The following is a 27820-nucleotide window of genomic DNA, read 5'->3' as shown; positions in this document are numbered from 1 at the left end:
CTAGGTTTAAAATTTTGTCCATTCTTTTTTTGGTTCTTTACAAATAATAATAAATGTCTAGATCAAAAAAACACCTATGATATTATAAACAGTAACAGAAATAATAATTTGCTGCACTTTGCCTTGTCGGCATCTGTGGCCAAAACCTAGCACAATATATTGTTAGAATACAAATTTCCATGTTTCCATTAGCCTAAATACACCAAGAACATAGCCTAAATACACCAAGAAGAGAGCACTTAGCTGTCAAGAACCCTTTTTTATATTGTGAATTCAGCCATGAGGACGAGCTCACCTACAGGAGCCGAATAATTCCTCTGAGATAAACATGAAGTTTAAACTTTCTGAGGTCATCTGACTACTGTGCTACTAGCCATCTATAACTAAAAGGAGTAAATGCACAGGAGACCACAAGAGAAAACCTACAGTAAGCATATACAAGGTGGAACAAACACAGAACTAGAAAAATAGTTTGTGTATTACATGAAATTAAGTAATATACTTTTCAGGCTTGTGCAATAAAAAAGTGATAAGGGCAGTGGTGAAAATAAAAGTGGCGCAAAATTCAGCGTTTTAGGATTCAATCAGTTAAAGGAAAACCTATCATGAAAGAGAGCCATTAATGGGCTCCACATGCTAGCTGTCCTTCTAAATGTAGGAGATCAATTGTGCTTGTCAGTTTTACAGAGGTGTGATAGACCCAATATGACACAGTCCTATTGTACCAAATGCACATGGAACTACACTGAAACGTATATGGAAGACTTATTAAATTCTATAAAAAGAAGATCCTCCAGCTATACCGGGTGAAGCCAATGCTGGCATGGGATAGCCAGCTTCTTTTATGACCACCTACACCTGCCCCATTGCTCTATGGCCATTAACTGGTATAAAGTAATATTGTTACCTTGCCTATGAATGGAAAACGGACAGTGTCTCTGCAAAACCTAATTTTCTGAGTGTATTGGCACATTAGGCAGTGCAATCAAAAAAATGAGCTGCCCTACTGCACTATATGCCAACACACATGCATTTTCAAAAATGCATAGAACAGCGTAGGGGTAACGAGCCCTTTAGGTATACAAAGAACTTAACTGTGCAAAAGAAAGGGTTAAGAAAGGAAATATACCTCGAACTAAAACACACAATCAGCGGAGCAGAAATAAAATCCATCAGACAAAATTCTGACACTATTTTTTGCAATTATTTTCTGCCCCACTAAATATGAATGTGGGTTTGCTTTTACTCTACCTGTATTTCAGGCCTAGTCAGCATCCTCCCCCACTGGCTTCTGTTACAGAAAGCCACACAGTATAACCAAACACAAAATACAATGAAATTGTATATTTTTGAGTACAAATAGAAAGATACAAAATAAACATAAAAAGTATAGCAATCGCATATCTGTTATACCAATATTTTGTATATGTCTATACTATTTATCTTTTAGCAAAGAAATATTATCAAATCAGATTACATTCAATACAAAGCTTGCCATTATAGGTGATAATAAAAATGTGTCTTTCATTATATATTACTCAATGTATGAACACAACCAACGCACCAGACTAAAATGCCATGGAAAAAAAAAAAAACTATAATAACCTATATATAAGTAGATAAAACTAAAAACACATTTCGTTCCATCAATCCAAGAGGATAAAAAAGATCAGTCAAACACAGTCATTGTGCTATATTACTAAGCAGAAAGCACAAAATGCATAATTATTGGGCAAAACCAGTTGGCCACATGAACCTCTGGGCTTGAGAAAGAGCCAGATAGACTCCAAGCTGTTGTCAAGAGTTTAATTTTTTGTTTCTGCTATAGTTTGAAGATGGCAAAAACTGTTATTAAAGCTAAATACAAGGCATATGTAAAAAGATGCAAATAAATGCAGCTCTCTAATCTCTTAGATTGTAAGCTTTTTTAGGCAGGGTTCTCTACTTTTCATTTGCATCCCCTATTTAATGTACAGAGCAGTGTAATATACTGGCATTATATAGATACTGTTTAATAACGAAAATTAAAACATCACTAAATTTAGGGACCTGATGCTGATTTGTTCTGATCAGTCTCTAGTCTAGTAAATCATATACAGCAAGGATGTAGCTTAGGAGGCTGAAGGAGCACACAGAGGAAATCAATTTAAATCAGTGCTGATAAGAAGAATGCTGATGGGGGGGTTAGCAGACTGACAGATTTATCAGAAAACACTGAGCTGCTTTTACCTTTACTGTGAGGCTTGGGTAGGTCCAGGACATCCTGGGCTCAGAGGAAGTAGGATAACTGATGCTGGCCGTCAGGCTGGGGACATCTAGTGTTAAAACCAATACAGCAGGAGAAATCTCTAAATTAAAAGTACATATTTTACCAAAAGCTGTTATTTTATATCTTATTTTATTCTGTTCCGAATGTGTGGATAGTCTTGTTGGAAAAAAGACAATTGAAGTTCTGGTAGTGATAGTGGGTTGGCATCTGTTATACAAGGCACTGATTAATACTGAAACACATTGTATTGATTTATATTTGCTATGACAGACCCAGTCAATGGTTGAAGCCATTCCCTCTACCTAGAGGCATCCTTAAGTCTTAGAAGCAAGTTGGAATATTGCACGAATTGTTTAGTTTCTATTGCTGCAACACAGAGAGGCATCCTGCCACTTATCCTAAATATATATATATATGAGACATGTATATAACAGATGAATATAAAGATGTATGGCATATGTGCCAGTGTCAGATGTAGCTGTGCGTGCTCTTTAAGCCATTCTACAGGAGGTTAATGTGCTTAGCCTGCAGATTCACTCACAGGTGAGATGTATTAGATTAAACTGACAGATGGTTACTTACTCCATTGACCTAAATTATGTGGGAATCACATTTGGATATAATTACACAACTAAGAAGTTCCAGGATTCCTCTAGGAGACCACACAGACTCGGATCTATGTACAAGCAGAGAAAGTCTTTTTTTATGGTCCGTCTGTTTTACACAAGAGACATGTTTTAAATTTAGTTCAGCTCTGAAGGCATGTGTCATAGTTTGCACATACCAACAGTGTATTACTACAGGCAGATCATTTGAGGTGAGACAATGGGGTGCAGATGTTCAGAACTCTTCCAGTACCCAATCAGCAATCAAATCCCACTTCCATCTTCCTAGCAATTTAATATTCTAGGCTGGGCAGAAAAATAATGCATGTTGCCAACAGTTAACAATGTATCTTGTTCTAATATAAATCTGTGGCATTCTAAGTGGAAACTATTTTCATACAGACTTTAAACATATGTGAGTATATTCAACTTAATATTAGGTATTCTAATTAATATCTAATAAAGCACCTGTGTCAAAAACAAAATGTTTTGTGCAATAAAATATTGTTTATACCCATCTGGTACATTGCCCATTCCTGGAATCCTTAATGCAGAATGTTCACGTGTGAAAAGCAATCAGATGATAGTGCCCAGCTACACGCAATGATTAATCCTACCTGCCTATGCATTAATATAGGGCCCAGAAATTACCTTGGAGCCAGAATATGCAACCACTGTGTGCTGTGGGGATCACAGCCTCTGATAATGATATTTTGTTGAATATGAAGACTGTTCAGGATTCCAGAAATAGATGTCCAGACAGGTTAGTTTAAACTTTCTTTTACTGCTGGGAAATGTTATTAAAGTGCTGCAGATTCACCTTAGACTTTTACCAAGCTGAAGTAGCAGCTATATTTACTCATTGAATTTACAGATTTCCAACACTGAAACTGGAACAAGTATACAACAAGTGGGATTGGAACAAAAGTTAGAACTCCCATTTTACATACTTTTTCAAGGGTAGTGTACTGAAACAATCCCCTGCCCACAATCTCACCACTCCATTTAAAATTCTCTCTACTTTCCCACTTTTCATCCTTTGATCAGCTCCCACTCTCTGCCCAACCAAAATCAAATATCACATCCAACTCTTTCCCTTAGCCATGATCAAAAACAACTTTGACCCCTTCCTCTTTAGCCTCCCTTTCTCAGCTCTAACACAAACTATCACTGTACCCCCCTTCCTATCTGCCCCCCAGCCACAAACACCTACTACTGTTCCATTGACCCTATGCTTCCCATCCCCTCCATCTCCATGATCAGTTTTTCCACTCTGTTCAACCCGCCCCCAAGTGTAGTGAACAGTGAAATGTCTTCTGGGTGTTGAAGGTTGGGTAATTGTTTTCATTTTAACTTGAAGGAGGTTGTTCCGTTTAACCATAACTTCCTGCACCTGCCATAATGAAAACTTGGAAAGAAGATACTAGCTATTTCTCACTCCTATTTAACCTTGTACATTGCTGGAAAGTGTGGTGTGAACAAGTTCATGTGGAAAATATTCTGTCTTAAAAGGAAACAACAGTGTTTTTCCTGTTCTATCAGGAAGCCTGCCTGTGACCAGGTCATATAAACAGTCAGGACAAGTAGACCTTTCACTTATAGCTGTTCACAGAACATGCAGTAATATTGCATGCAAGAATGTCCTGTGCATGAAGCACAAAATCTAGGTGCTTGACATGAGCCACAAGACTTCTATAAAATCTGGGAATATCTACTCATTCTCACACAAACTGCCAAAGGGTCATGACCTGCTGTGATCCACACCCAACAACATCTAAATATGATTAACAAACTGGAAAATTTCCCTATGAGATAAATACATCCAGCTGCTTGAGTAGCCTAATATCACCACCTAGGTGGCCTGAAATTGACCCCTAATTGCAATCAATGTCCAAATATGGAAACATTGCTGACCTGTTTATAGCCTATAATTAATTAGCAAGGCCCAGACAAAAGGTCACAATTGTACAAGGGACATTAGCACCCATTTGGTTTCAATAAAAAGGGTGTTGATGGAGAGTACAAGGTCTTGCAGATTTAAAATGTTGAAGTGTGTGCACACAACCATAGGGACCCTGTTGGCAAATTAATAATTTCAACAAAAATCATGCGCAGTGTGCCATTAACATATTGTAGGCATGCTATTTATTCGAAAAGGTCTTACCTGTGTAGACATCCAAAAGCCCCCAAACTACTTCTGGTGCTGCCTCAGCAAACTAACAGCTGACACAATTTAAAGGGCACTACTTCCTGCAGCCATATTCCATCCTGATGATCTGGAGAGGCTAAGACCAGAAAGATACTGGCAAGAAGTGTTGCTTAAACAAAGCGGTCATCACAAATAATTAATAAATTTTTTTGTGTTGCCCATTTCACTGAATAGGGCTGTCTATGAGGTCCTCAAACAGACCAGTTGGACAGCCCTAACCCAGATAAAACAAACAAAATTAAATCTTTCTTCAGCAAGACGGAAGCCTTTTTAACATTTCTACCAAGAGTTAAGGCCTTGCCACAAATCACCAGTGTCAGCATAGCTAAAAGACCTCCTGCTAGTCCAGCGGTGGGCAAACTCCAGCCTTTAGGCCAGATACGCCCAGCCCGTAGTGCATTCCAGCCTAAAACCCCCTGGCCGATCCAGCCTAATGCATTAGGAACTGCCAGAGTTGGAGCAGCTCTGGTGCAGCCTCCTTGCTGTTTCTCCCCTATTTACTGCAGCCGGCATTGATATTCCGCCACCGCAGTAAATAGGGAAAGCTCCCTGAAGGGAAATCCCTCTCCTCCACAATGCATACGGAGGAGAGAATTTTCACTTCAGGGGGCGTTCCCTGGTGGTGGGCGGAGCCATTAGGGCAGGACTCCGAGTCCGGCCTAGTGTACTCCCGCCCACTCCTGAAATGGCCTAGTGGCCATAAAAGTTTGCAGACCCCTGTGCTAGTCTCTATGAAATGACTAATTTGCTAGTAGAGCCAGGGATATATCACTGTCAGCAGTTTTTGGGGCCAACAGGGGAGTGATTCCATAGAAGCTCTCCCAGATGGTTCTGGCAATGTGGTGCTAGTGGCAGAGTCCCCCCATTTAACTCCAAAACCTTAGGCTCTAGGGGACATCTTTTCCCATGCATGTAGAAAGCACAGGTTGACTTTAAGCACAGCTGAGAGGCTTTCCAGATATTTGCAGTTTTTTTTACTTGTTGCCTGGGGTTGCTCTTAAAATGAAATGCATTTCATAGGATATATGAGCTAATTGAGTGAGATGCTGCTGTCCTATACATTGTCCTGCTGGGAGGAAAAGGAAATATCACTTTCAGGGTCATGTGTCAAGTTCATCTTGTTGAAAATGTGTGAAAATAAAAACTGAAAAACAAAATAAACAGCTACAGCAGACATACAACAGAAATACAATTTCCTCTACACTAATTTTTATTTTTACATCCACCTTTAGTACTTTAATGTAATATATATGAAAGTTGATTCAAAGTTATTTATTTTTATAGAACTGACATATTCTATTGAGCTTTATAAAGAAACCAAAAGACTTCATAAGTCCACCTACCTACAAGGGATCTTACAAGTCCAAAAAGTAATTAAAACAGAAATCCAGCCAAAAATAACAACATAATGAATAATCAATTATAATCCAAATTAGCTTTTGTTGCACCATTATGGTTTGATCCCCTGCTCCCCTGCAGTACTTTTTTTTATGCTAGATGTCCTTATCATTTAAACTTCTTCTATGCCCAGGTCATCTTGGACCTACCCAAGGGGATGTGAACCCAGGACAACCTGAATGGTTTACAAAGCTGTAATATTAAGTATGCCAAGATTTCAGCTATATTTTGTCTTCATTATTAGTTTTCATTGTTTCAGTAAACAAAAACAAATTCACACAAAAAAGGAGAACATACGAACTCCAAGCAAACAGTATGTGATGTAAACTGAATCTAGGGCAGTGCCAGACGGTCATTGCAAATACCACGTGATGCTGTCCAAAATAAAAAGAAAAGAGTCATTTCACAATGCAAAACAATTGCACTGCTCCAGGCTACTGTTAATCAAAGCTCCCGTTATGACTGCAGGTGCACAGGCCTAAACGAGCACCCCTAACTCTCTGAAATCCATGAACAGAGACTGCAGCATCACTGCTATCTTCTTTCAAAAACTGTATTGATCTCAACAGACATAAATCCCATCAGGCACAGGCTCAGATATAGTCAGAGCCCCTCATAATGTCCACAGCAGGTGTGTAGGCTTAGAAACGCAAAGGAACTCATCGGCAGAATCCCTTACAGTTATATAAGAAACTGTCAAGTGGTATAATGTTTTAAATAATGAAATTTTTTTTTGGGTGAAAGGGAACTTTAAACATTAATAAAAGTAATGCTTAGCTTCTGGTAATATAAATTTGTGGTAAGATGCAAAAACAAAATCATATTTGTACTGGAAATGTAACATCCACTTTGACAGTGGATCAAAGGTCATTTAGAAACCTGCTGTTTGCTTGCTAGGAACAAAAAAAGAAAGTAAACCCAATGGTTCATATTGTAGCAATGCAAAAAATTTGCTACAGTTAGGAAAACTGGAGTTGGTACAATGTTTTACAGTGTATCTTTCTTATACCAAATCTATCAAAATGATACAAAAGTCTGCAGTGTGTATGATTCTGGAAGATCCATGGGCAAGTGCAAGAACTAAGAACTGGATTCAATTCTTAGTGCAATATGTGCTTTACAGCCAAACTTGCACCAGGGCCGTTTCTACCAACTTGATACCACAAACAAGACACCCCAAGTGCCACATTTCCAAAGAACCAGCAAACTTACCCCAGCAGCCACACATCCTAAAATGTTACTGATACATAGGGAGCAATTATTTGCCAAATTTAACAAAATTTTCCCAGCAATAGCTCACCTTGGTTCACAGGTGTTTCACCAAACCAACCTCCCCGTCCTGTAGACATGTAATGATTTGACACCCCATACCATATACCAAAATCCCCCACACCCCAATAAAATACATATCCTTATTCCCATCTACTTACCTAGCTCTCCATGTCCTGGGTTTGGTACAGCCTATGCATGCAGCTGTACAAACCACTAACTCTATACCTTGCCGTAGAGGAACTGAGGAAGCCATGGTAAGTGACAAATCTGTTTGTGTAGTTAGTGACACAGGATTCAACAGTGGCCAGGACAGAAGGGAACAAAGTGATTTGGGAGGGTGTAACAGGGGCATCAGTGCCCAAAATGATCAATTATATTGGTTATACTCAAAAACGGCCCTGCTTTACGCATTTGAATCAAATAAAAAAATGTATTTGCTTTTGCTGTGTTTCTCTATTTGAATACACAACTTATCAGCCCATTGAATGCATTGATGGCCACCTTCACTCCAGTGCCGGGAATGTCCTACGCCACCATGGTTTTTCTCATGTCATGGGGAGCAGGCGAATTCTTGCTGCTGGCTCCCTACTAATACTAATTACATTGGCTGTAATGAAATCACTTCTTCCTATGATATGTGATATACTGTAGGTATTCAGGAGTCATCCTCTCCTGGACAAGCAATGAGGTACTGTGAAGGAGCAATGGGAGAAAGTACTAAAGCTTTTTTTCTAAATAATACATTTTAAAACCTGTTGGCATTTTTCTACGTGGAAGAGATTTGCAACAAACCTATGCTTTTGCTTAATTGGACCATATTGTGTCAAGCGAATGGAAGCAAATTTTCTAAGGCAAAAAAATTATTACAATTAAGATTGGGCAGGGTCCGCCTCTCCTCCTGTGTCATTGTTCCTATTTGTTTTGTATGCAGGCTTGTCATTTGCATCCCTATTTATTGTGCAGCTCTGTATAATACAATGGCACCTTATTAAAAAAAAGGTAATAATAATAATTACTGCACCAATTAGGAATATTCAATGTGGCAATCGGAACTGAACAGGATAATAAAAAAAAGCCTAGGGAGTCAAAAATCAAATAGATTTTCTTCTAACCAAAGCTCCCCTTTTCAATAGTTTCCATTTTAGCATCATGGTTGATAACACCATATTCTGACAAGACATCATTTTTTAACAACAACCCATAACTGATGATTTATGTTGAATCATGTTTCTGAAGCAATGTGAAAAATTCTAACCCTGTGAAGCATTTTGAGCCAGGAATGTGTACAGGTTGTGTGCAACATATGAAAATCCAAGGCCCTTCACCCACGAGGCCTACAATCCCTGCCTGTGGTTTCCTATGAAATCTTATTGCAGTGCCATGGCAACCAGGCCTGATCGTACAGACATGCTTGTTTCTCAATGGCTGCAATACCCCCAACCCCTTTCCCTTGATTCTATACCAATTGCCAGGGCTGACAACTCAAAAAAGGAAAAGGGAAGGTCGGAGAAATGTTAAAAGAATGAAGGGGGGGGGGGGGGGGTTAAATGTTTCTGCTGACAAAAATATCACTGAGATGGTGCACTAATTTATTGTCAATCCTTGAGTACAAAATGGTAGGGATGGGTGAAAAGGAGAATATTCTGTTCTTGTACAGGATATTATTAGGATTTAGGTGTTAGGTATCAACTTCATGGAATCGTATCATCAATTGCGATATATATATATATATGTTCATTTTTATGCCATTTATATTAGTTCACGAACTGCTCTGTTAACTGCACTCCTTATTCATTTTATTTGGTTTAAATATTATGATCGATCAGACTGGTTTGTTTAGTAAAACCATTCAGATCGATCAGAATGGTTTTAATAAACAAACCTAAACAATTTGCAATTAATGTTTGGGAAGATTATTGAAAATTGATCACACAAGTTTTTTTTGCAGATACCTGACATTGACTTAGTATTAGCTGATTGCTATCTACTGTACAGTGTGCAAAACACAGTGGGAGAAGCAGCAAAGCAGCACAAGTAGCCAATCATGTATGCTGCAGTGCAAGAAACCATGCTGATAGGAGAAAAGTACAACAGTGACAGAGATGAGCTAATTTTTACTGTCCGATCACAAGGTGTAGGTAAGGAGGGGATAGGGTTGCCATCTGGCTGGTAATTTATTGGCCTAGCTTGTAAAAATTATACTTGTTGCCAATATTATTATTAAACAGTCAACAGAGGTGGTATTTTGTTTCCAAAAAAAGGTGGCAGCCCATGGAGGAGATTTGTAATTGAATGGGAAAATTCAGCAGAGTGCTACATCCCAACCACAGGTGCGTGAAGAAGCTCATCCTTACCGCAACTCAACACAAGTGCCAACTCTACGCCAAAATAAGGCAGTTTTTTGAGCATACCCAACCAATAAGTATACATACCCTAACATATTTTCTGTAGTTGTATTCACAATAATATTCTTTTTTCAGATATTGTTAAGTAACAAATTCCATCTTTACACCAATTTGCTGGAAATTCTATTCTTTGATTAGGGATCCCACAGCATAAGCTGAAGCATACATCATGTGATGTTTTTTCAGTCTATAACTGCCACCTCTTACTTAGCCTGATCAAACAATTATAGGATCCTGTTTCCAGTAATCTTGGTAATCCATGTTTATCTGGACTCTCAGTTCTGAGTATACACAAAGATTTCTGGTGGCAAAAAGAAAAAAAAGAACTGACAAAACTCAACACAGACCTTGATAGCAAGGACAGGAAGAAATAAAAACAATGTATGACGTAAGGAAAGATAGCTGTACCATACAATTCACATTTGTAAGGGTTTTAGCATTATGTAGAGTAACATTTATACATTATTAGACATTTGTTTTATTTGAATAAAACTGATGATAGGCCTGTTTTAAAGTGGATTGAAATGGGTTGGGTGCAAACTGAAATATTGGCAAAAACACAATTTTCCTATACAGGGTCCCAACCAATAACTACAGTCCATGTTACCCTCATGCTAAACTCCTGACTATTTTTTTTTCTTATTCACAGTAAACCCAGGAAACAGGTTGACAGGATCGTCATATAGCAGGAATGACCTCAGTTATAATATATTTTGAAAATGCAAAGACCAGTGAAAGGAATACTTCCCTTTAAGGCACATATCAAAAATGAACAATTATTGAATTTGGAGCAGTGAAAAATCCATGGCATTTAATCAGTGCCTGAAGCAGATAAATGTGGGGAGCTTAGTGATGGATAAAACACTGCTCATGCTTCTCTAAAATCCTGGAATGAAAATAAAGACTCGGAAAGTCCAAATTCTCTCTATAAATCATATATGTAATTACTGAGCATAGAATTTGTTGCAAATAGAAATACTATGACTCCATATACTGATATGTACAGTATTTGGATGGGGTAATCGAGGAGATGATCCTTTGATAAATCCTTGTTGTTCATAACCTTGGTATAAAGAATAATGCCACCTGCGGTGATCTGCTGTTATTATTATGAATTTATTTGGCGCTAACATATTACACAGCACTTTAGAATAATTCAGTCACTAACTGTTCCTTAGAGAAGCTTACAGTTTTATGTCTTTTGCATGATCATATGGATCTACTATAATCAGACCTTCTCAACCTTTTTATAATGGAGGCACCCTTTAAATAACTTTCAGGTCTTAGGGAATCTCCAAAACATTGTGCTGTAATGTCACTTTGTCACGTTATGGGGTTTATATATAAAACAGTGAATCTGACATTCAGAACACATTCTTTGGTAAATAATTTTCCATGTTCATGTATTTTCAATGGCAGTGAATGATTCTCCGTCAGATAATGTTTGGCAAATATCAGATTCAGTGTTTATTATCAGACCCCTATGTGTTTGTGTTGCAGTAAAGAACAAAGCCCACAAGATAAGGGAGTTCTACATAGTAACCTATGGATATGTATAGTGACAACGCTTTTCATTTTGGATAGTTTGGGATACATTTAAAATTATATCAAACATTTTTTGCTGTAGGTGTCCTCAAAAACTTCCCATAGTGGTGTCCGCGGTCATTGAAAACTTAAGTGAAGAAAAATAATAAATTGGGGGGGGGGGTAATATTTCTTCAACAGCAACACAGACACTAATCACAACCAAACTGGGGATTAACCATTCCCTGCTCTATTCAAAGTAAAAAAAAAAAAAAAAAAAATTGGCTGGGCTTAAGATTTAACATAGGCAGTGCTAGCTATTAACTAGATAGCAAAGGTCAGATATCAAACCTGTGAGGAGATAGAGATCAGGCAGAAGACAGATATCTGTAAAAAAGTAATTAGGTAAATCAGCCCAAAAGTGACCACAAGGCATCAAGGTTCACAGGCTAATTTATTTGCCAGTTTGGCAGCTGCTACCACAGCCAAGGGATCTATCTCTGTGTGGGACTGGTTCACTCTTCTCTGGTTCTGAATGACTATGTATGACTTGCAAACACAATTCCCTGTAAAGTTTCCAATATCAGGGGTAATTCATCACCTAATCATCTCTCAAAGAAACCGCCACTCAAATACAAGGCATCAAGGAAGCGCATATGGTTTTACTTTTAATAATTACTGCCTTATAGAGTAGAAAAAATAAGGGGTTTGGTTGTCCTAAAAACTAAAGATAGATAGGAAGAAAACCTGTTATTCTGTTACTGAAATACTTCAAAGAAGAAAAAAGATTTCACCATCAAATCTGATTCTTTTTTTAATAAAACCAGTGGTGTGTTCACTGTACATTTTATTGTGGTTTTGGCTGTTAACGGTCCTAAGGAAAATATGAAATATGATGTAGCTTGGCTCACAAAGCTTTTTGATTTTGGTTTGCTTTAGGATTGGGATTAAGCTATGGCAAGGAATGGTTTTTATTTCAATAAAGATGCTGCAGGTACAGCAAAAACAAAATCTTGATCTGCCAGAAATGAACTTACTTACTTACTTACTGAGCTAATAACCCACAGCCCAGTGGTGTCAGCCCTGCCCTAGGTTTCTTCCCTATATACTCAAAACTCCCACTCTTGGATCTTCACAAAATAAGTGCATTCAGTAATCCATGATAAGACCTGGGAGGGCACAACAACATCTTTTAGATAAAGATATGTACATATGTTAAATAAATGTTACTGGAACAATCTTTCCTAATCATTCACAGTGAAAGTAGAATGAATAAGCACTGTAAACAATGTTGTTCAGTTCCATGGGAAAGGGAAGGGGAAAGGAAGAGCAGGAGGCACCCTGCTGCCTCCTCTTCCATTAAAAAGTACAGCAGTCATTCCTGTTCAGTCCTTTAATGATCCACCAGGACAGATCAACAAACAACGTCAAGGGACCACTGTATACACAGTAGATTTTTACCCAAGATGTTCATGAACGTTCATCTTGGGTAAAAATTATCTAGCGTATGCGTGTAGCAGGTGACACATGTGCAGACAAGTGATTGGGAGCCATGTTGTGTCTCCTCTAGGTGCCTATATTTCATACTTGGTAGCAGTAGCAGCAACTTCAAGCATAGACTTTGACTACATATTGTGTTAACATGACAGCTGCTGAATTTACCAACTACAACCATTCAACAGTTTTTAACCATTTACCTTGCAATGGGAAAGCAGATAATTAGCAGTCTGCAGCCCAATTACCTGTCATACATTGTGCCTGCATCCAACCCCCCCTTGTATAGCTCTTAACCAATACAAGTGAAGGCCAACAGTGTGATGCTTTAATGGGTATTTTCTAAAAGCTGGTATATGCACAATAGACATTTCTGTATTTCTGGGCCTCCAGGAAGGTTATTAACCTGTACGTTTTTAAAATATGAGTTTAGAACACGTGTACTCTTTAACAAAACACCTAAAAAGAAATCAAGTGTATAAAAGCAGCAGCTAGGGTTAGTATAATTTTCCCTTTTTTTGATGTCTGCAGCCCAGTCTCTTGCTGTGCTTAAGCTCATTGACATGTATACCCCTGTGTAAAGCCTTTCACAAACCAAGCCCATGCAGATGAGGCCTGAAAGTGAGCAGAAAGGGCTGTGTGAGCGGTCATTGTGAGACGATTGTCCCATCAGCCCTCCGGAGACACAGAAATGCTGAGTGTGTTGTGTACAGCCCCAGTCTCATTCACGTCATGCTCACAGACAAAGGAAACGCAGGGCAACTCATCACTGCCAAGAGCCCTGTATGTGAAGCCCAGATACACTTGGCAGCAAGGAACCTGCAGAGCTGCCAGACTATTCATTTTATAATAGTTTCTAGTTGCATGCTCCAACACATGTGTATATAATACAACATACAGGAAAATATTAATGGAACCATGGCTATGTGTTAATACCTGTGCATGTGTATGTGTGTATATATGTTGGTATATATGTGTGTGTGTATATATATATATATATATATATATTTGTCACATTGAAAAGCATTGTTATGTGTTTACATGCGTTGGTGTGCTACACTGCCATTCATTCTTTATAACACCTAAACTATCCCTGTGCAATGTGCAGCAATGCAATACCATGTGCTAAACTTTCAAAACCAAATAAATGGATTCCTCTAATGCAAAGCATGCAAATACACACATCAGTGCACATGGGTTTTTTTTTTTCAAAAAAAGTTTTGAACAGCATAGTGTTAATTAACACTTAGCATGTTGCCAGTTTTAAAATTGAGTTACAAATCTTAGAAATGACAAAGGATGACAGCTTCCACCAAATGGAATTGAGAAATGAGCACATCAGCTCCATCTGCTGACTCCATTTTTTAACTGGCCACTGGTCACTAAGTAAAGCCCCCTAGTATGGATCATATTTCTATACTTTATCCAGGAGTTCCTGGTTTGTTGTTGTGGGTTTGGAGACTCCACACAGGCTCCACAACACCTACGGGTATAGAAACCAGAAGCTGGTCAGGAGGACCAACCCTGTTCCTAAAGGATAGGCAATGCCGGTCTTGCACAATTGCCATTCTGATGAGGCTCGGTAGGTTGCCTAGCAACTAAAAACGAAAAAAAAAAAAGAGGATAAGGGAGGTGCCAAGCAGCAGCCTACTCGCCACTCGCCACACTATATGATATGGGTATACACTACATTTTGGAAAGAGTTAAGCTGGAACAAGCATACTTGGTATATACCAATCATTGTGTAGTCAGCTCTTCCCACCATTATTAGACTTCAATGGCACGTTTGTTTGTAATCAGATAAAAAAATAGTAAATATTGCTTTGCTATAGGCCGTCACTACACCCACCACAGTCCTTTGCCTCCAACACAATGCTGGTCTGATTTGCAGTTCTGGCAATGTCAACACAGAGCTGTCTACATTTCCTTCTACATAATCATTTCACCATCGTATTGAATAGCAAACACATTTTAATTGTCCATCAGGCATGTTTATTCAACAATAAAATAATTACACTTCTGGAGCAGGTAACTACAGAATACGGACACAGAGTCATGTAAATGTGCCTCTGCAATGACGAGCAGCTCTAACTATTCACAACACAAACAGCATTTTCAACAAAGTGGGTGCTTAACACAGGAACAATGATCGCTTTCAATGCTGTATTTAGGATTAAGCGTGTGACTTTCTACTGGACTCTTTGCAAGGAAATGAGTAACACACACAGAACTAGTTTATACACTTTTTTCTCCCAGAAACACAACAGAAAGCAAAAGGAAATCTCTCAAAAATGAGGAAAAATCCCCTCTCAGGCTTAATTCCCACAATAGGAAAGTGCTTTGCTGTGTGTTATAGTGTAATGTACAGCCATCTGTGTGGGTGTCTATTGCAATGCTGACCCCATTTAATACACTGAATAAGGCACTGTCCCAAAAATGGACAGAAATGCGTCCAGTGGCGTGTTGACAAACCACACTGCAGAGCAACACATAAGTGGAAAAATCGGCTATTGTTCACTAAGCAATATCTCGTGTTCTTGCACATCGTATACAGTGAACAGCATTGCACTGCATATGGTAGCCAAGGCCTTAGACAGTTGTTACCAGAACAGGTGCCCCCATTAAAGGATCTGTTAACTACAACTCAAATCAATAGCCATCTCCCCGTACCAAATGAACAAAGGTGCAACCTTGTCAGGTAAAAAGGGCAAGTTAGTTTAGGTTCAATAATAAAAAATAGTATAAACATGGATCAATATGAAATCCAACACATATTTACAAGCTTTGATTCAAAAAGTCAGAGTAAAAGCAAGCATGAACCTTCCATATAAAAAAACAGCAATATGGTACTAGGTAGAGGAGGAAGCAATAACCAATAAGAATCACAAATGACCCATGCACAAATTTACTTTTAGATTTTCTTGTATTTCTCAGTCAACTTCGGTGGCTAGTGGCCTCTGAGATTTGTTATTTGTAACAGTAAAGAAGAATATTGCTGTGTGTATTTAATAAGGAAGACAAATGACGAGTTTGGAAGATCTGCTTTATTAGAATCATGCATATTCAGGAACCTCTCCTAGCCATTCTTTACAGAAAAAGTCAGTATGTCAGACCCAATGACACCCAACACCAAAGATGCCAATGTATGTGGGAATAATACATTGTGGGGATATGCCTCCATGCCCTGCAGACCGGGTGAAGGCCACTGTTTGGAGGACCAGGAGGAGGCAACAGGTTGGATGGCATCCAAAACTTGAGTAACCAATGTCGACAAGTGACTTTCATTCCTCAAAGTCTGCTGGTAAACCAACACTACTAAAATCATTTGCAAAAAAAAGAGTAAAAATGTGCTTTGCTTGCACATGATCAGATTAGTAAATTCGCTAAATCGCTAAATCACCATATTCACAAGTCAAAATTAATTTTGCAAAGAGAAAATTCACTTTGAAAGTGAACTTGATGAATTCTATTATTAAATTAGGATTAGCATCCACTTATTTTACAATTGTAATATTTATGACCCTACAATGAAATTTTATCGAAAATCAATGAACTGCTGTGGCTTTTCTCTGCAAAAAAGGATAAAGGTTTCCTACAGTAAATTATCAAATTGTATAAAGTTCCTTGGTAATCCAGTCACTTGGTATCCCAATTTTGCTTTAAGAGAACTTACATAGATACACCTAATTTACTAATTTAATTTAAGGATACTACAATGTTTTAAAAGATACATCACCTTATATAATAATAGGTTCTAATTTTACTGCTCTTTCTTTTGTATAGTAGGTTAGACCAGGACAAGATGCTACCGCAGTCATTAATTTGAAAGAACTCTTTCCAATTTTACTACGTAGGTAATTATAATATACATGGCGAGTGCACCAAATATATTATTGAATGATAGTGTTTAACGAAAAACATTCGTGTCACTCCTAATACTTAAAGCTTCCATATAATTTATCTTTGCTTCAGTAGAAGTATGAAAGACAGAAACCAATTGGTTGTTGCTTCTGATTTGAACATTTTGGAGGTCCATTGATAGCTAGAACATGGAGGATAACCATTCACGTAATTATGCAGCCATGTGGCATTTGCCAATATTTTTAAGTGACCCTGAAGCTTACCAAAATTTTTAGGAATAGCTTAATTTGGGGAAGACTTGGTCAGTCTGGTTTAAAATAAATTCAACATGTTACCTACCCAGTAGAGTATATAAGGTGATCTGAGTATTTCAGAAAACTGGCTAGTAAAAATGGGACTTGCAGCCAACACTATTTATAGGTAAGGATTAGATAACAAGGTTTATTTTTTTCAAGAGATGGTGACAACCTTAAGAGCTTTAGACTGCTCATATTGCATTGTTGCCTCACTGGCCAATTATTGTAGAATTTTATTTGAGAGTATTAAAGCAGCAACAGAGTGGAATTTCATTGGTTCAGCCAGTGAGTGAGGCCATTGGTACAAGTGAGTCTCTTCTCTGCACCTCTGGCTATCATGTAGCTGGCAAGTTGTTGCAAGCAACATAATCACTATTTTTCTCTCATTCTGTCAAATCTCAGCCTTTAAACACGTGTATATAAGTAGGAATGATTTCAATAAAATAGGCCTGATGTTGCTTTTAGGCCAGAGGAAATAAATACATTCAACCCCACTATTAGTGAAGTCACCATCCTGGTAGCAGCGTCACAGTAATTCTACAGAGGTCAACCTCTTTGACATTCAGGAGGCCCAGCCTTTACTGCCAGCCTTCCAGGCAGAGGGGGACACAAAGGGTCTCATGGGAATACATAATGAATTCTAAACTAAAGACAATGCACCTATTACTTGTCATTAGTCTGAACCTGTCTACCCCTTTCAGTGTCCTGTTTTTTATTTATTTTTTGTACCAGATACTTGTAAGGGTGTATTAACTACCAATTTTACCCAACCAGTAGAAAGACAACTCAATGAAGCACACACCTCCAGTGCCACATGAAGTTCCCCTCCCCTTCTAGTTGACATTCCATCCTGAAAGAAGGGATTAACACATAGAAGAATAGCTGGTTAGCAGTGCTGAAGCAATCATGAAAATTAGCTTACAAGTGACTTGTCAGCAGAGTGTGAAGACTACAGAAAAAAACTACTGCACAATGGCAGCCAACACAGAGACATTCTCCGAAACCAGTGGCATCTGCCACAAAACCTTGCAATATTTCACATGCACAATAAGTACAAATACTCAAATACCACTCAGTTGACTTAACTACCCAACATAGCAAACAAATATCTCTAATTTCACCTAATAATGGGAAGCTACTCTACTGTGAAGTAAACAGGTTCAACAGGTTTTGTAAGGTGGACATGAGATATAAGCCACCAGCACCTTCAAAGTGCCATATATTCAGTTATTCCAAAAAAGTTTGGTGGTGTTCCAAAATGGGCAAACACAACAAACAGGTTTTCTGTATTTCTTGTGGAAAGTGGAAATGGCCTTCAAGATAAACACCAATAAATTGTATTTAAATGGTACCAATATTGCAACCAGGTATATCAAATATAACGCTTTACTAGCATAAAATCTCTATTAAATAATCAGAGTACACTTGCCCACCCAGACCCCCAGGGCTATTCTGTATTTACTGCATGCACAATATAGCTGTCACACATACTACCCTATAACAGGAATTGTAATTCCACACAGGTATTCTCATGTATCAAGGTAATACTGGATTAACCGCACAATGCGAGTGTCCATATACACATGGCAACATGCATTTGGTTCATTTTCTTGTATCCAGAATCCAAAGCATTGCAGCCTATTCCACAAGGCATTAAATTGCGCATGTGTCTCTGATCTTATGTGTGATTTCTAGTCCATGGATCTAAAATCCCTCTATATCATGGTGGTATGGAAGGTAAGGAGAGAGAACATAGGGAAGTATCCCCTATGTTGTTGTTTCACACAATGTTCTTGGTATGCACTACACATATTTATTGCCAATGCCAAATAAGACTATAAAGGCTTCTTTATTTGTGCAGCAATCTCAATTCACCATGCCCGTCTTCTCTTTGTTCCAGCCTCTAACATGGCCCAACATTTGCAAACTTTTTGCACTCCTGTTGTTACTGTATGGAAAGACTCTCCTGGGTTTCCAGGCGGTGCTGCCCATTGACTAGTCACAAGTTGTTTTGAGAAATGAAGGTGAAATGGTTTAAATCTTCAGGATGTATCAAAACTGATACTGTACTGGGTGAACTGTGCTATTAAAAAGGAATGCTTACCAAATTCCTAACACCCCACAAAGCCAGATACATCATCCAAATCATTTTTTTGCGGATTGGACATTGGCATTTTTCCCTGCCAGTTTCCTGCCAATGCCAATTTTTGTTACAGATTTTCTACCAATGTCCACCTACCTGCCATGGTCACAGTACCAATCCCTCATAGCATAATTTCCCATTTATTTATTCTACATTACAGTGCTTTTATCAGTGCAAAAGGTAATTATTTTGAACATACAGTATCCCTAAATTCCACCAAAAAAGAAACCAGCCTGTGATTCAATGTACCAGTAACCACATATAACTAAAAATATCAATTTTGGGTAAGGTTGACATGAAATCTTCATAAGAAATAAAAAAAAAAAAATGTGATCCACGCTGAAAAAATTAACCCCATTATGAAACAGAAAGTCATTTTCCCAGAAATGGAATCCCCTGTCCTCCTCATTTTGCTTCTGGGTGGTCCAAAACATCTTCTTTCCCCTATAACAAAGCCATCCCAAAACTGAAAAGGCCTACAAAGTAATGTAGAAAGATCTAACCCACTTGGTTAATCAGAACCACACAGCACGTGATTATCCAGAATGCGAATTTGCCAAGCTCTGTATATGCTACTAGAATGAGGCGTTATTGGTTTTACTAATGGGACCCCAGCCACATCTGAACAAACACAAGAACTGGGTGAGAAGAGAAAAGTTGAGCTACTGTGTTAATAGCATGACAGTGATTACTTAAAAATCAGTCTGGACAAGTGGCTGTCAACCTGGATTTTTGCGCCTTTACATATACAGTGCTCAATACAGAAATCTTTTAAAGACGGGTGGCAAGAAATATAGGTGGGTGGCAGCCCTGGTATTGTGACCCAACTCATTGATAACCACCTAAAAACAGCCGGGTGGTTGCAGAAAAAAGTGCCCAGTGGTGCGTCCACCTAAAAGGGGCTGGGGAGAACACTGATATATATGTATTACATATATATAAGGCAATATTACACAATTAAATGTACTGTTAAAAAGCAAGCCGAATCAGGACCTGACTTGGCGCCAGTCTCTTGTAATCCCTACAATCCTGTACAGCAGAGCTCAGGCTCGGGGGAAGAGACAGCACAAGGAGCCAAACAGTTGTGCTAAAGTGTCGTTATCTACAAAAGAACATATTGATAACAGAAGAGTTTGCCAGAGTTCTGATTCTTCTTTCACTGTCTAGTTACAGGTTGGGGGAAGAATAAAACCTGCAACAAAATCAGGGTTCCTTCCCTGCCAGACAGAGATGTGCTATGTGGAACAGCTGTGTAAATCTCAAAACTGGATGAACAACAAACATATCCTTTGACACCTCCCAAAGATGCATTTCAGCCATTTGCATGGTGTTCACCTTTAGGGCAGAGTAATGAATGGAAAAAGTAAATATTGCCCTCTATACAGATTTATAAACAGGCCGAATTGCATAACTTAAAAAATAGGAAGGAAAGGACAAAAGAATAACCCTTTTGAAATCTTATCAATTTAAGACCCTAAGTGCCACCTGCACCCTATATAGGACACCTTTAGGTGGCCCCAGAAACAATATGGAACTAACCCCCCTAGTAAAAATTGCAATTACTGTCACCTGAAACGATCATTTGGAACTGTTTAGGGGCTATGACTGTACAAACAGGCAGATGAGTTCTTTACCAAGCAATCTGATTTGTTTTATGGAGAGGGGAGGATGAGCGTGAGACGTCCTGCTGTGTTATTTTACACCTGAACACAATGAAGACAATCACAAATGATCATTGTGGGCAGCATATCCAAAGCACGTATAGACCTTTGCGTATATATTGTTTTTGGGCCTTGACATTGGTCAATAACTAATGTCTACTTATACAACATATCACACCTGCAAAGGCACATTTTATACACAGACTGGGTTCATAAAGTCCATGAGAAACCTGTGGCCAGGTATTTGGTGCCTAAACTACAGATCACAGCATGGCTCAAACTCACAGAAGAAAGTCAATGAACTATTACATATAGTTACCGAGCTCTTGCTGGTAATGTAAGAAAATCAGTGACCAATTTTATCTTTATTAAAAAATATAGAGAATGTCTTTAAAACATTTTTTTAAGGAGAAGAAAAAACATCTGATGCTGCCTGTTCATAATTTTAGTACAAGTCTAGTGAACCGTGACACTTTTTTTTAATGGTGAGTTAATAAGTCACTAGAGCAATGAGAGCTGACTTGACATTGAGGAATTCTCTGCCATTTACAGGGTGTTTGCTTCCCCGAATAACTTAAGAGTGAATGTATTAACATGTGAAATGTACACAGAATGGTAGCTACAACCAGCACCAGACGTCTGCAGCGTTATAGGACATCACTGCCGTTTTATAACTATAATATTTTAACAGCTCACTTGGGGCCCCAAAGACTTGACCTGTCTGAAGAATTAACTGCTGAAAACAATAAGCTTCTCATTTTTATGAACTTAGATGAACAAATATTAAAGAGACATATATAATGCTCTATGTCATTGACTAAGCAGTTTTTGCTTTTCCAAGTGCCCCCCATAACAGTTCTATTAATCATTGATCCTGCCTATAGATCCAATATTTATCCGCTTTAATATTGATGACAACCATATTCCACTGCTTCCTGGCTGGGTTTTACAGGGGTGGGACCAGGTGCTGATTGAAAAGCTACAGGCAACTACAATGCTGATAGCTGTACCCCCTAAAATAAGTTTTATCTCACTTTGGTGCAAGCACATGAGGGGGGCAATTCATTCTGAATTATTTGCATTTTGGAGCAGGGCTGCAGTGTTGCCACCCTATCACAGGAAGCTGCATCACATGGACTTCACTGGCAGGATCAGCAAGTAATGGAAGGCAATAAATCAACAATATATATATATATATATATATATATATATATATCTGTAACTATTGTTATTATTGTTTCTTTGCTGGATAGAGAAGGGAACAATTCCAACAACTGTAAAGTTCCATTGTGTTATATATATTTTCCCATCCCACAACAAGAGAAGGAAAATCTCTACAAAGCAAGGAATAATCTTTTCTCAGACAGTTGTCACCAAAACACGTGGCCCTGCTGTAAAAATTCCTGTTACCACCTATTCTAATAACAGTTCTAAAATTTTGGATCTCCCATCACAATCCCCCATTAAGAATGATCATCAGAACAAACGGAGACGTGAATTTCTCCCTAGCGGGGGACACAGATCACAAAAAAAATGTCAGTGCTTCAAAAAATTGGTTACAGATTCACTTTAAAGCACTTTCAGAAATATTTGGGCTTTAGCGGGCAAATTATATGCTGCCAAGCTTTAACTATACTGGCACGTTCAAACCTGTACATTTGATATTGTTTAAATGAAATGTGTTATGTGTGATTTATGGGTATTGCATTTTCATTCTTCCTTTTAAGTTACTTTCCTATTTTTAAGAAATGATTTCCAGTCTTTTTTTTTTCTTTTTAGTATTATGGCTTTAAAACTTCAGCTTGCTCCAGTCATGCACAATTGTACCGGCTCTTCTCCTACACTGAAAACACTTACTCTGATTTCACTGCACAATGTGAGTCTCCCACATTATAGAAACTACCACAAGTCAGGCAGGGCCCACCCTATTTCCTGGCTGGAGCACATACAGCATCATCTAGTCCAGCGTTTCCCAACCTGGGCACAAATTAGTCATTGCTCAAGGAACCCCTAGCAACCTCTGGAGTAACCCCAGTCGAGAAACAACCCCATTGAGGTTGGGTTAGCAGCCAGGGGTGCCATAATTAACCTATTGCCTTCAGTATAGACAGAGCATAAAAATGAATGCACCCAGAAAGATAGTTTTCCCATAAACATGAGTGTTTGGAACAGGCCACCTTGGATGAGACAGCTGTAGTGTTTTAGTTATTTAGTTTAGTGTTTTATTTGCTCCATGGTGGGGTCTGTGTATGATTATTATTTGGTAACAAATCATCAGCCTTGCACAGTCCCTTCCCTTTGGAATGCTGCCTGCCCCTACAATGCACCGAAGGATGGAAACCTTGCACCTACTCCATGCAGCCCAGAATATGCAAACACTGCTCTGTGCCGGTGCAAAAAGTGCTGCTGCCCTGCTTCCATCTCCAGTCTAACATTGTTTTTGTTTCTGGATGAGCAATTACCCTTCAATAACAAACAAAATTCATCTTTTTTTGATGTGACTCTATAAGTGCCAGGGGTCCTTACAACAATCCATTGTTTAAATCCTCTTTCCAAAAAAACAAAACTTAAAGATAACTGCTCAAGCACCCCTGGCAATGTTCAAGTTTGTATTAGTTTGTTACGAAAATGTATTAAAAAATGTAAAATAAAAAATACATTCTTATACTGAATGCTCTCATTACCTTATACAGATATCAGAATGCTGGGGTCTTACAAAGTGAGACAGCGCTTTGTCCAGCAGAAGAACATGGAAATACTCCTGCTGTTGCTCCTGCCAAGTATGCAGCATGTGACTCCCTCCACTTCTCATCATGTGACACTACTGGGGCTTTGTGATTGGTTGCCATTGCTGTCATATGGCGGTTAGGTAAAAGCCTTGTGGCTTAAACAGTACTCACTCTTTTCTCTGGAAGGGCAAAGGTAGGTTCACTTTAAAAAATAGACCTTTAAACGGCTGTTTGATAAAATATGTTATCTTGCAATGCTGTAAGCACCGCCTGTTTTATCTGCCCTGATTTTCACACAACAGCCCTTATGTAATAAAAAATGCAGGATCAAACTGAAAGTAATACTCAGATATGCCAGTTTATGCTGAATGTTGTGATAAAATAATAATTATACATCCACAGATGACCCAAGTGTCACAAAGTCACCATGCAAGGTACCTGTGTGAGAAGGCCACACTGGAAGCCATCATCTCTGAATTATCTCAGGTATGACCTGGGGTCCATCTCTGGTATACTGCTGTTGGATAGTGACATCACGTGCTAAGAAAATTAATTTTTATGTTAGTACAAGCTCTTGTGGTCTATATTGTATCCAATAGGAAACCTTTAAAGAGACCCTGTCTCATTTCAACACTAAAAGCAATGTTGCTCCTGAAAGTTGACCCCTGGATACACTTATACTTCCCTGTACCACGCTCCTCTGCTTCTTCTTTCCAAGCCCTGGGAAAACACCAGACTAATAATTGATATGGAGAAGCATGTGATCACTTCCCAGAAATTAGTAGTCAGCACCGAAAACATCCACTATTTTTATTTTTTAGGGGGGGGGTAACATGGGGCTTTGTACTCTAATGGGAAAAGGGAAGGTAAGTGGGCCAGTGTTTCCCAACCAAGTTCCATAGAACCCTAGGGAAATCTGAAAGTTTTTTTAAGTGTTTGAAAGGATCTTTTAAAGTTTGGATACAATAGGGATTCACTCTAACATTCATGTTCTAAGTTTTCTGATTCCCCAATGTTATGAGAAATATAAGCAAGGATGGAAAATCCACAGTTTTAAGTTTTTGTTATGTTAAGTCCCTATCAAAGCTATCCAAGAGGGGAATGATTTTACATTGGGAAGATATTCTCTGACTTCCTGTAAAGGACAGGAAGAAAGGTAAAATCTTTCTAATGATAAACAGATTTAAGACAACAATTATTTTACCCTTTCTTACTCTATCCAATGAAGAAAAGTTTTCATTCTAGATTCAAATTTTTGCTGTTGATAGGAATGCGTACTTCAGCTCAGCATCTCACTGATAACTGCATGTATCTGTAGCCAGTCCTGAACCAAATCTGAACAGAAGTTCTTTTGACACATTCATTCCTTACGTTCTCTTACTACTGCTGCACAAGATCTGCAGCAGTAGTAAGAGAACACCGGTGATGAATGCCATTTCCAGACTTTACTAACTCATTTCACTGAGGTTTAGAGTCCAGCATACACAAGAGTGGAGTGCTCCTTTAATCCCTATGGAAATGACTCTGTCTGTCACTCACATACAGAATACAATCCCTGCTGTCAATGGCGTACTTGATTCACTGTATACCTGCTCCTTCATCCTGGATCTCATGCTTGTCTCCAGAATTACAAACACTTCACAGCAATCATCTGGATCAGAGAGCAAACATCAAGTGTGACCGCACAGGCTCAAAGTTAATATTACATAAACCACAATGGACAGACGCCACCCCACCTACCAAAGCTCATACCAGGTGCTTATTTCCACCTGAATCAGCAATCCACTGCCCCCCACTTCCCAAACCACATTTCCCTATAATAGGAGGACCTTTCCCAGGAAAGACCTCGAAGCTGCCATTATTACTACTTTCCTGGCTGTCATATGTAACTTCACAATTTGATACTTTGTATTGCTGGGACAAATACATTTCTAGTAGTGGTTTGGTACAACTAAATTGTTCTGTATTGGTGTAGATCTTTCCCAGTACAACCAAAGGATCATCAGATTTGAGTTGAGTGAGCTACTTGGTTGAGTGTCCAAATCTCATCAACATTACAGAACAAGTGAAGTTGGATGCTACTTACCACTAGCTTTACTATGACTATACCACAAGCTATACCAGGGTTCATACAGAGTTTGCTAGCTGACTTATGAACAATTGGACCTCTTGGGTCAGGTAAACTGACACCAATGATCTTTTTGGCTATCTGTAAAGGTGACAATCTTCCCATTGGCCAGCAGCGTAAGTGGAATTCTTGCTACTGACCACCACACTAATGTACTGTGAATATAATAATTATAGCAGTGGTTCCATAAGACATGAAATTATTAGACATGACATGAAGAGCTATACTATGACCTGGATCCATCAGAACCTTCACAGACACCCATGCAAATGAGCATGCTTGACTTTCCTCTGACTTTCCAGATTGTAATGCTTGTTCCAAGCCAAAGACTCAATCAAGCCTTAGTGAAGCCAGTTGGTCAATGTGACTACCATACAACTAGAAATGGATGGGCAATGGCAGCCTCCACAAATCCCTCAAAAAGCCCTTACAACACCCAAATAGAAAATGCAATTAATGGCCTTTTATTTCACTAAGTAACACCCATCAGATATTAATGAAATGCATTTTTGTGCCTAGCTTGCCAAAGCCTTGACTTTACAGTATAATATCTCCACATGGGACATCATGCCAATCCTTGCACTACAAAGCAGATCTAGCTAGTAAAGAGGGATCTAGTAAAGGAAACGTGCCTGGCTGAACCACCCCCTTGCAAACCATCAGACAATGGGGCTTTTTTTTTTTGCAAGGCAGGCTTTCTTGTATTGCATTGAAGAGAACTGCAATAGCTGCTAGGAGCCTCAGCCAGGGTAACCTTATGGGAAGGGGGTGGGCTGTTCAGATGGCACCACATCAATAGGCATACAGGGCTACGGCCAAAGGCAGCGCTACTCACCAGGACCACTGCAAATCGCTCCTCCAGTTCACCTGGCTCTGGCATGGGCAGCTTCAGAGGCATATTGTGCGCCTTGAAATCAGTTTGGTTAGAATCCATGCTGCCTGCATTCCCCATGATGTTGAGCCTTTGCAAACGCCACCTCCACCTTTTCAGAAGAAATCAGTCCACCTCCCTGTATGAGAGATCTCCCTCCCCAGCACAGGATCAGCTCCCCCGACAATAGATCCAAGCCTTCCTTCTTCTAGCACACTGCCTGCTCTGCCACCTTCATTGCCCTGGGTGCCCTCCACAAAAAGCCCGGCTTGGTTCCTAGAGAAGGGCTCGGACACACGGATGGCATCTGCATGTTGCACAATTTGCTCACCACTCCCCGCCTGGTGCTGCTGCTGCTCAGTGAGAGGAGCACAAGAGGCTCAGGGCAGCCAGCCTGAACATGGAAACTCCCTTTATTGTCCAAGGCAAGGGAAAAGCTCCCTCTAGTGAGCCAGGCAGAGCTGTCTCCGGTCAGGTGAAGGTAGCTGATGCTGCTTGCTGCTGATGCTGCTTGCTGCTGCTGATGCTGCTAGGGGTGAGGACAGGATGATTGACAGCTCCAAATGTGTGCCAGTGATAGGGAATGGATGGGATGCAACCAGGTCTCAGGTTGGGGTCTGTACAATAGAGGAGCACTGTCCCCAGCTCAGCTAGGATGATAAATCAGGAATCATACACTGCCTGGCTAAAATTAAAGTCACCAAGCTTAGAGGGGGCAGTGTTATAATCGGGGGTGTCTGTGAATGCAATGGAATGATCTGGAGTGCTTGGATATCAGTGCTATGATATGGGGTGTCCCTGTTGGTGTCGTGTTATGATCTGGGGTGCCTGTGGGGGCAGTGTTATGATCTGGGGTGCCTGTGGGGGCAGTGTTATGATCTGGGGTGCCTGTGGGGGCAGTGTTATGACCTGGGGTGCCTGTGGGGGCAGTGTTATGACCTGGGGTCCCTGTGGG

At 39.3% G+C, this 27820-nt stretch overlaps 1 protein-coding gene across 1 annotated transcript in view; it reads right to left on the bottom strand.

Moving 5' to 3' along the window:
• The window catches only part of FMNL2 (formin like 2), a gene marked incomplete in the record, with an annotated part of 146064 nt that extends 118818 nt beyond the window's left edge, over positions 1 to 27246 (bottom strand). The window contains 1 exon segment of the mRNA XM_072418152.1: positions 26830 to 27246. Coding sequence (XP_072274253.1) covers positions 26830 to 26946 — 117 coding nt within the window.
• Between the last annotated feature and the right edge of the window lie 574 nt (positions 27247 to 27820).

The sequence above is a fragment of the Pyxicephalus adspersus genome, chromosome 7 (genome assembly GCF_032062135.1).
Source record: "Pyxicephalus adspersus chromosome 7, UCB_Pads_2.0, whole genome shotgun sequence".
Classification (NCBI taxonomy): Eukaryota; Metazoa; Chordata; class Amphibia; order Anura; family Pyxicephalidae; genus Pyxicephalus; species Pyxicephalus adspersus.
This window is presented reverse-complemented; position numbering and strand designations above follow the sequence as displayed.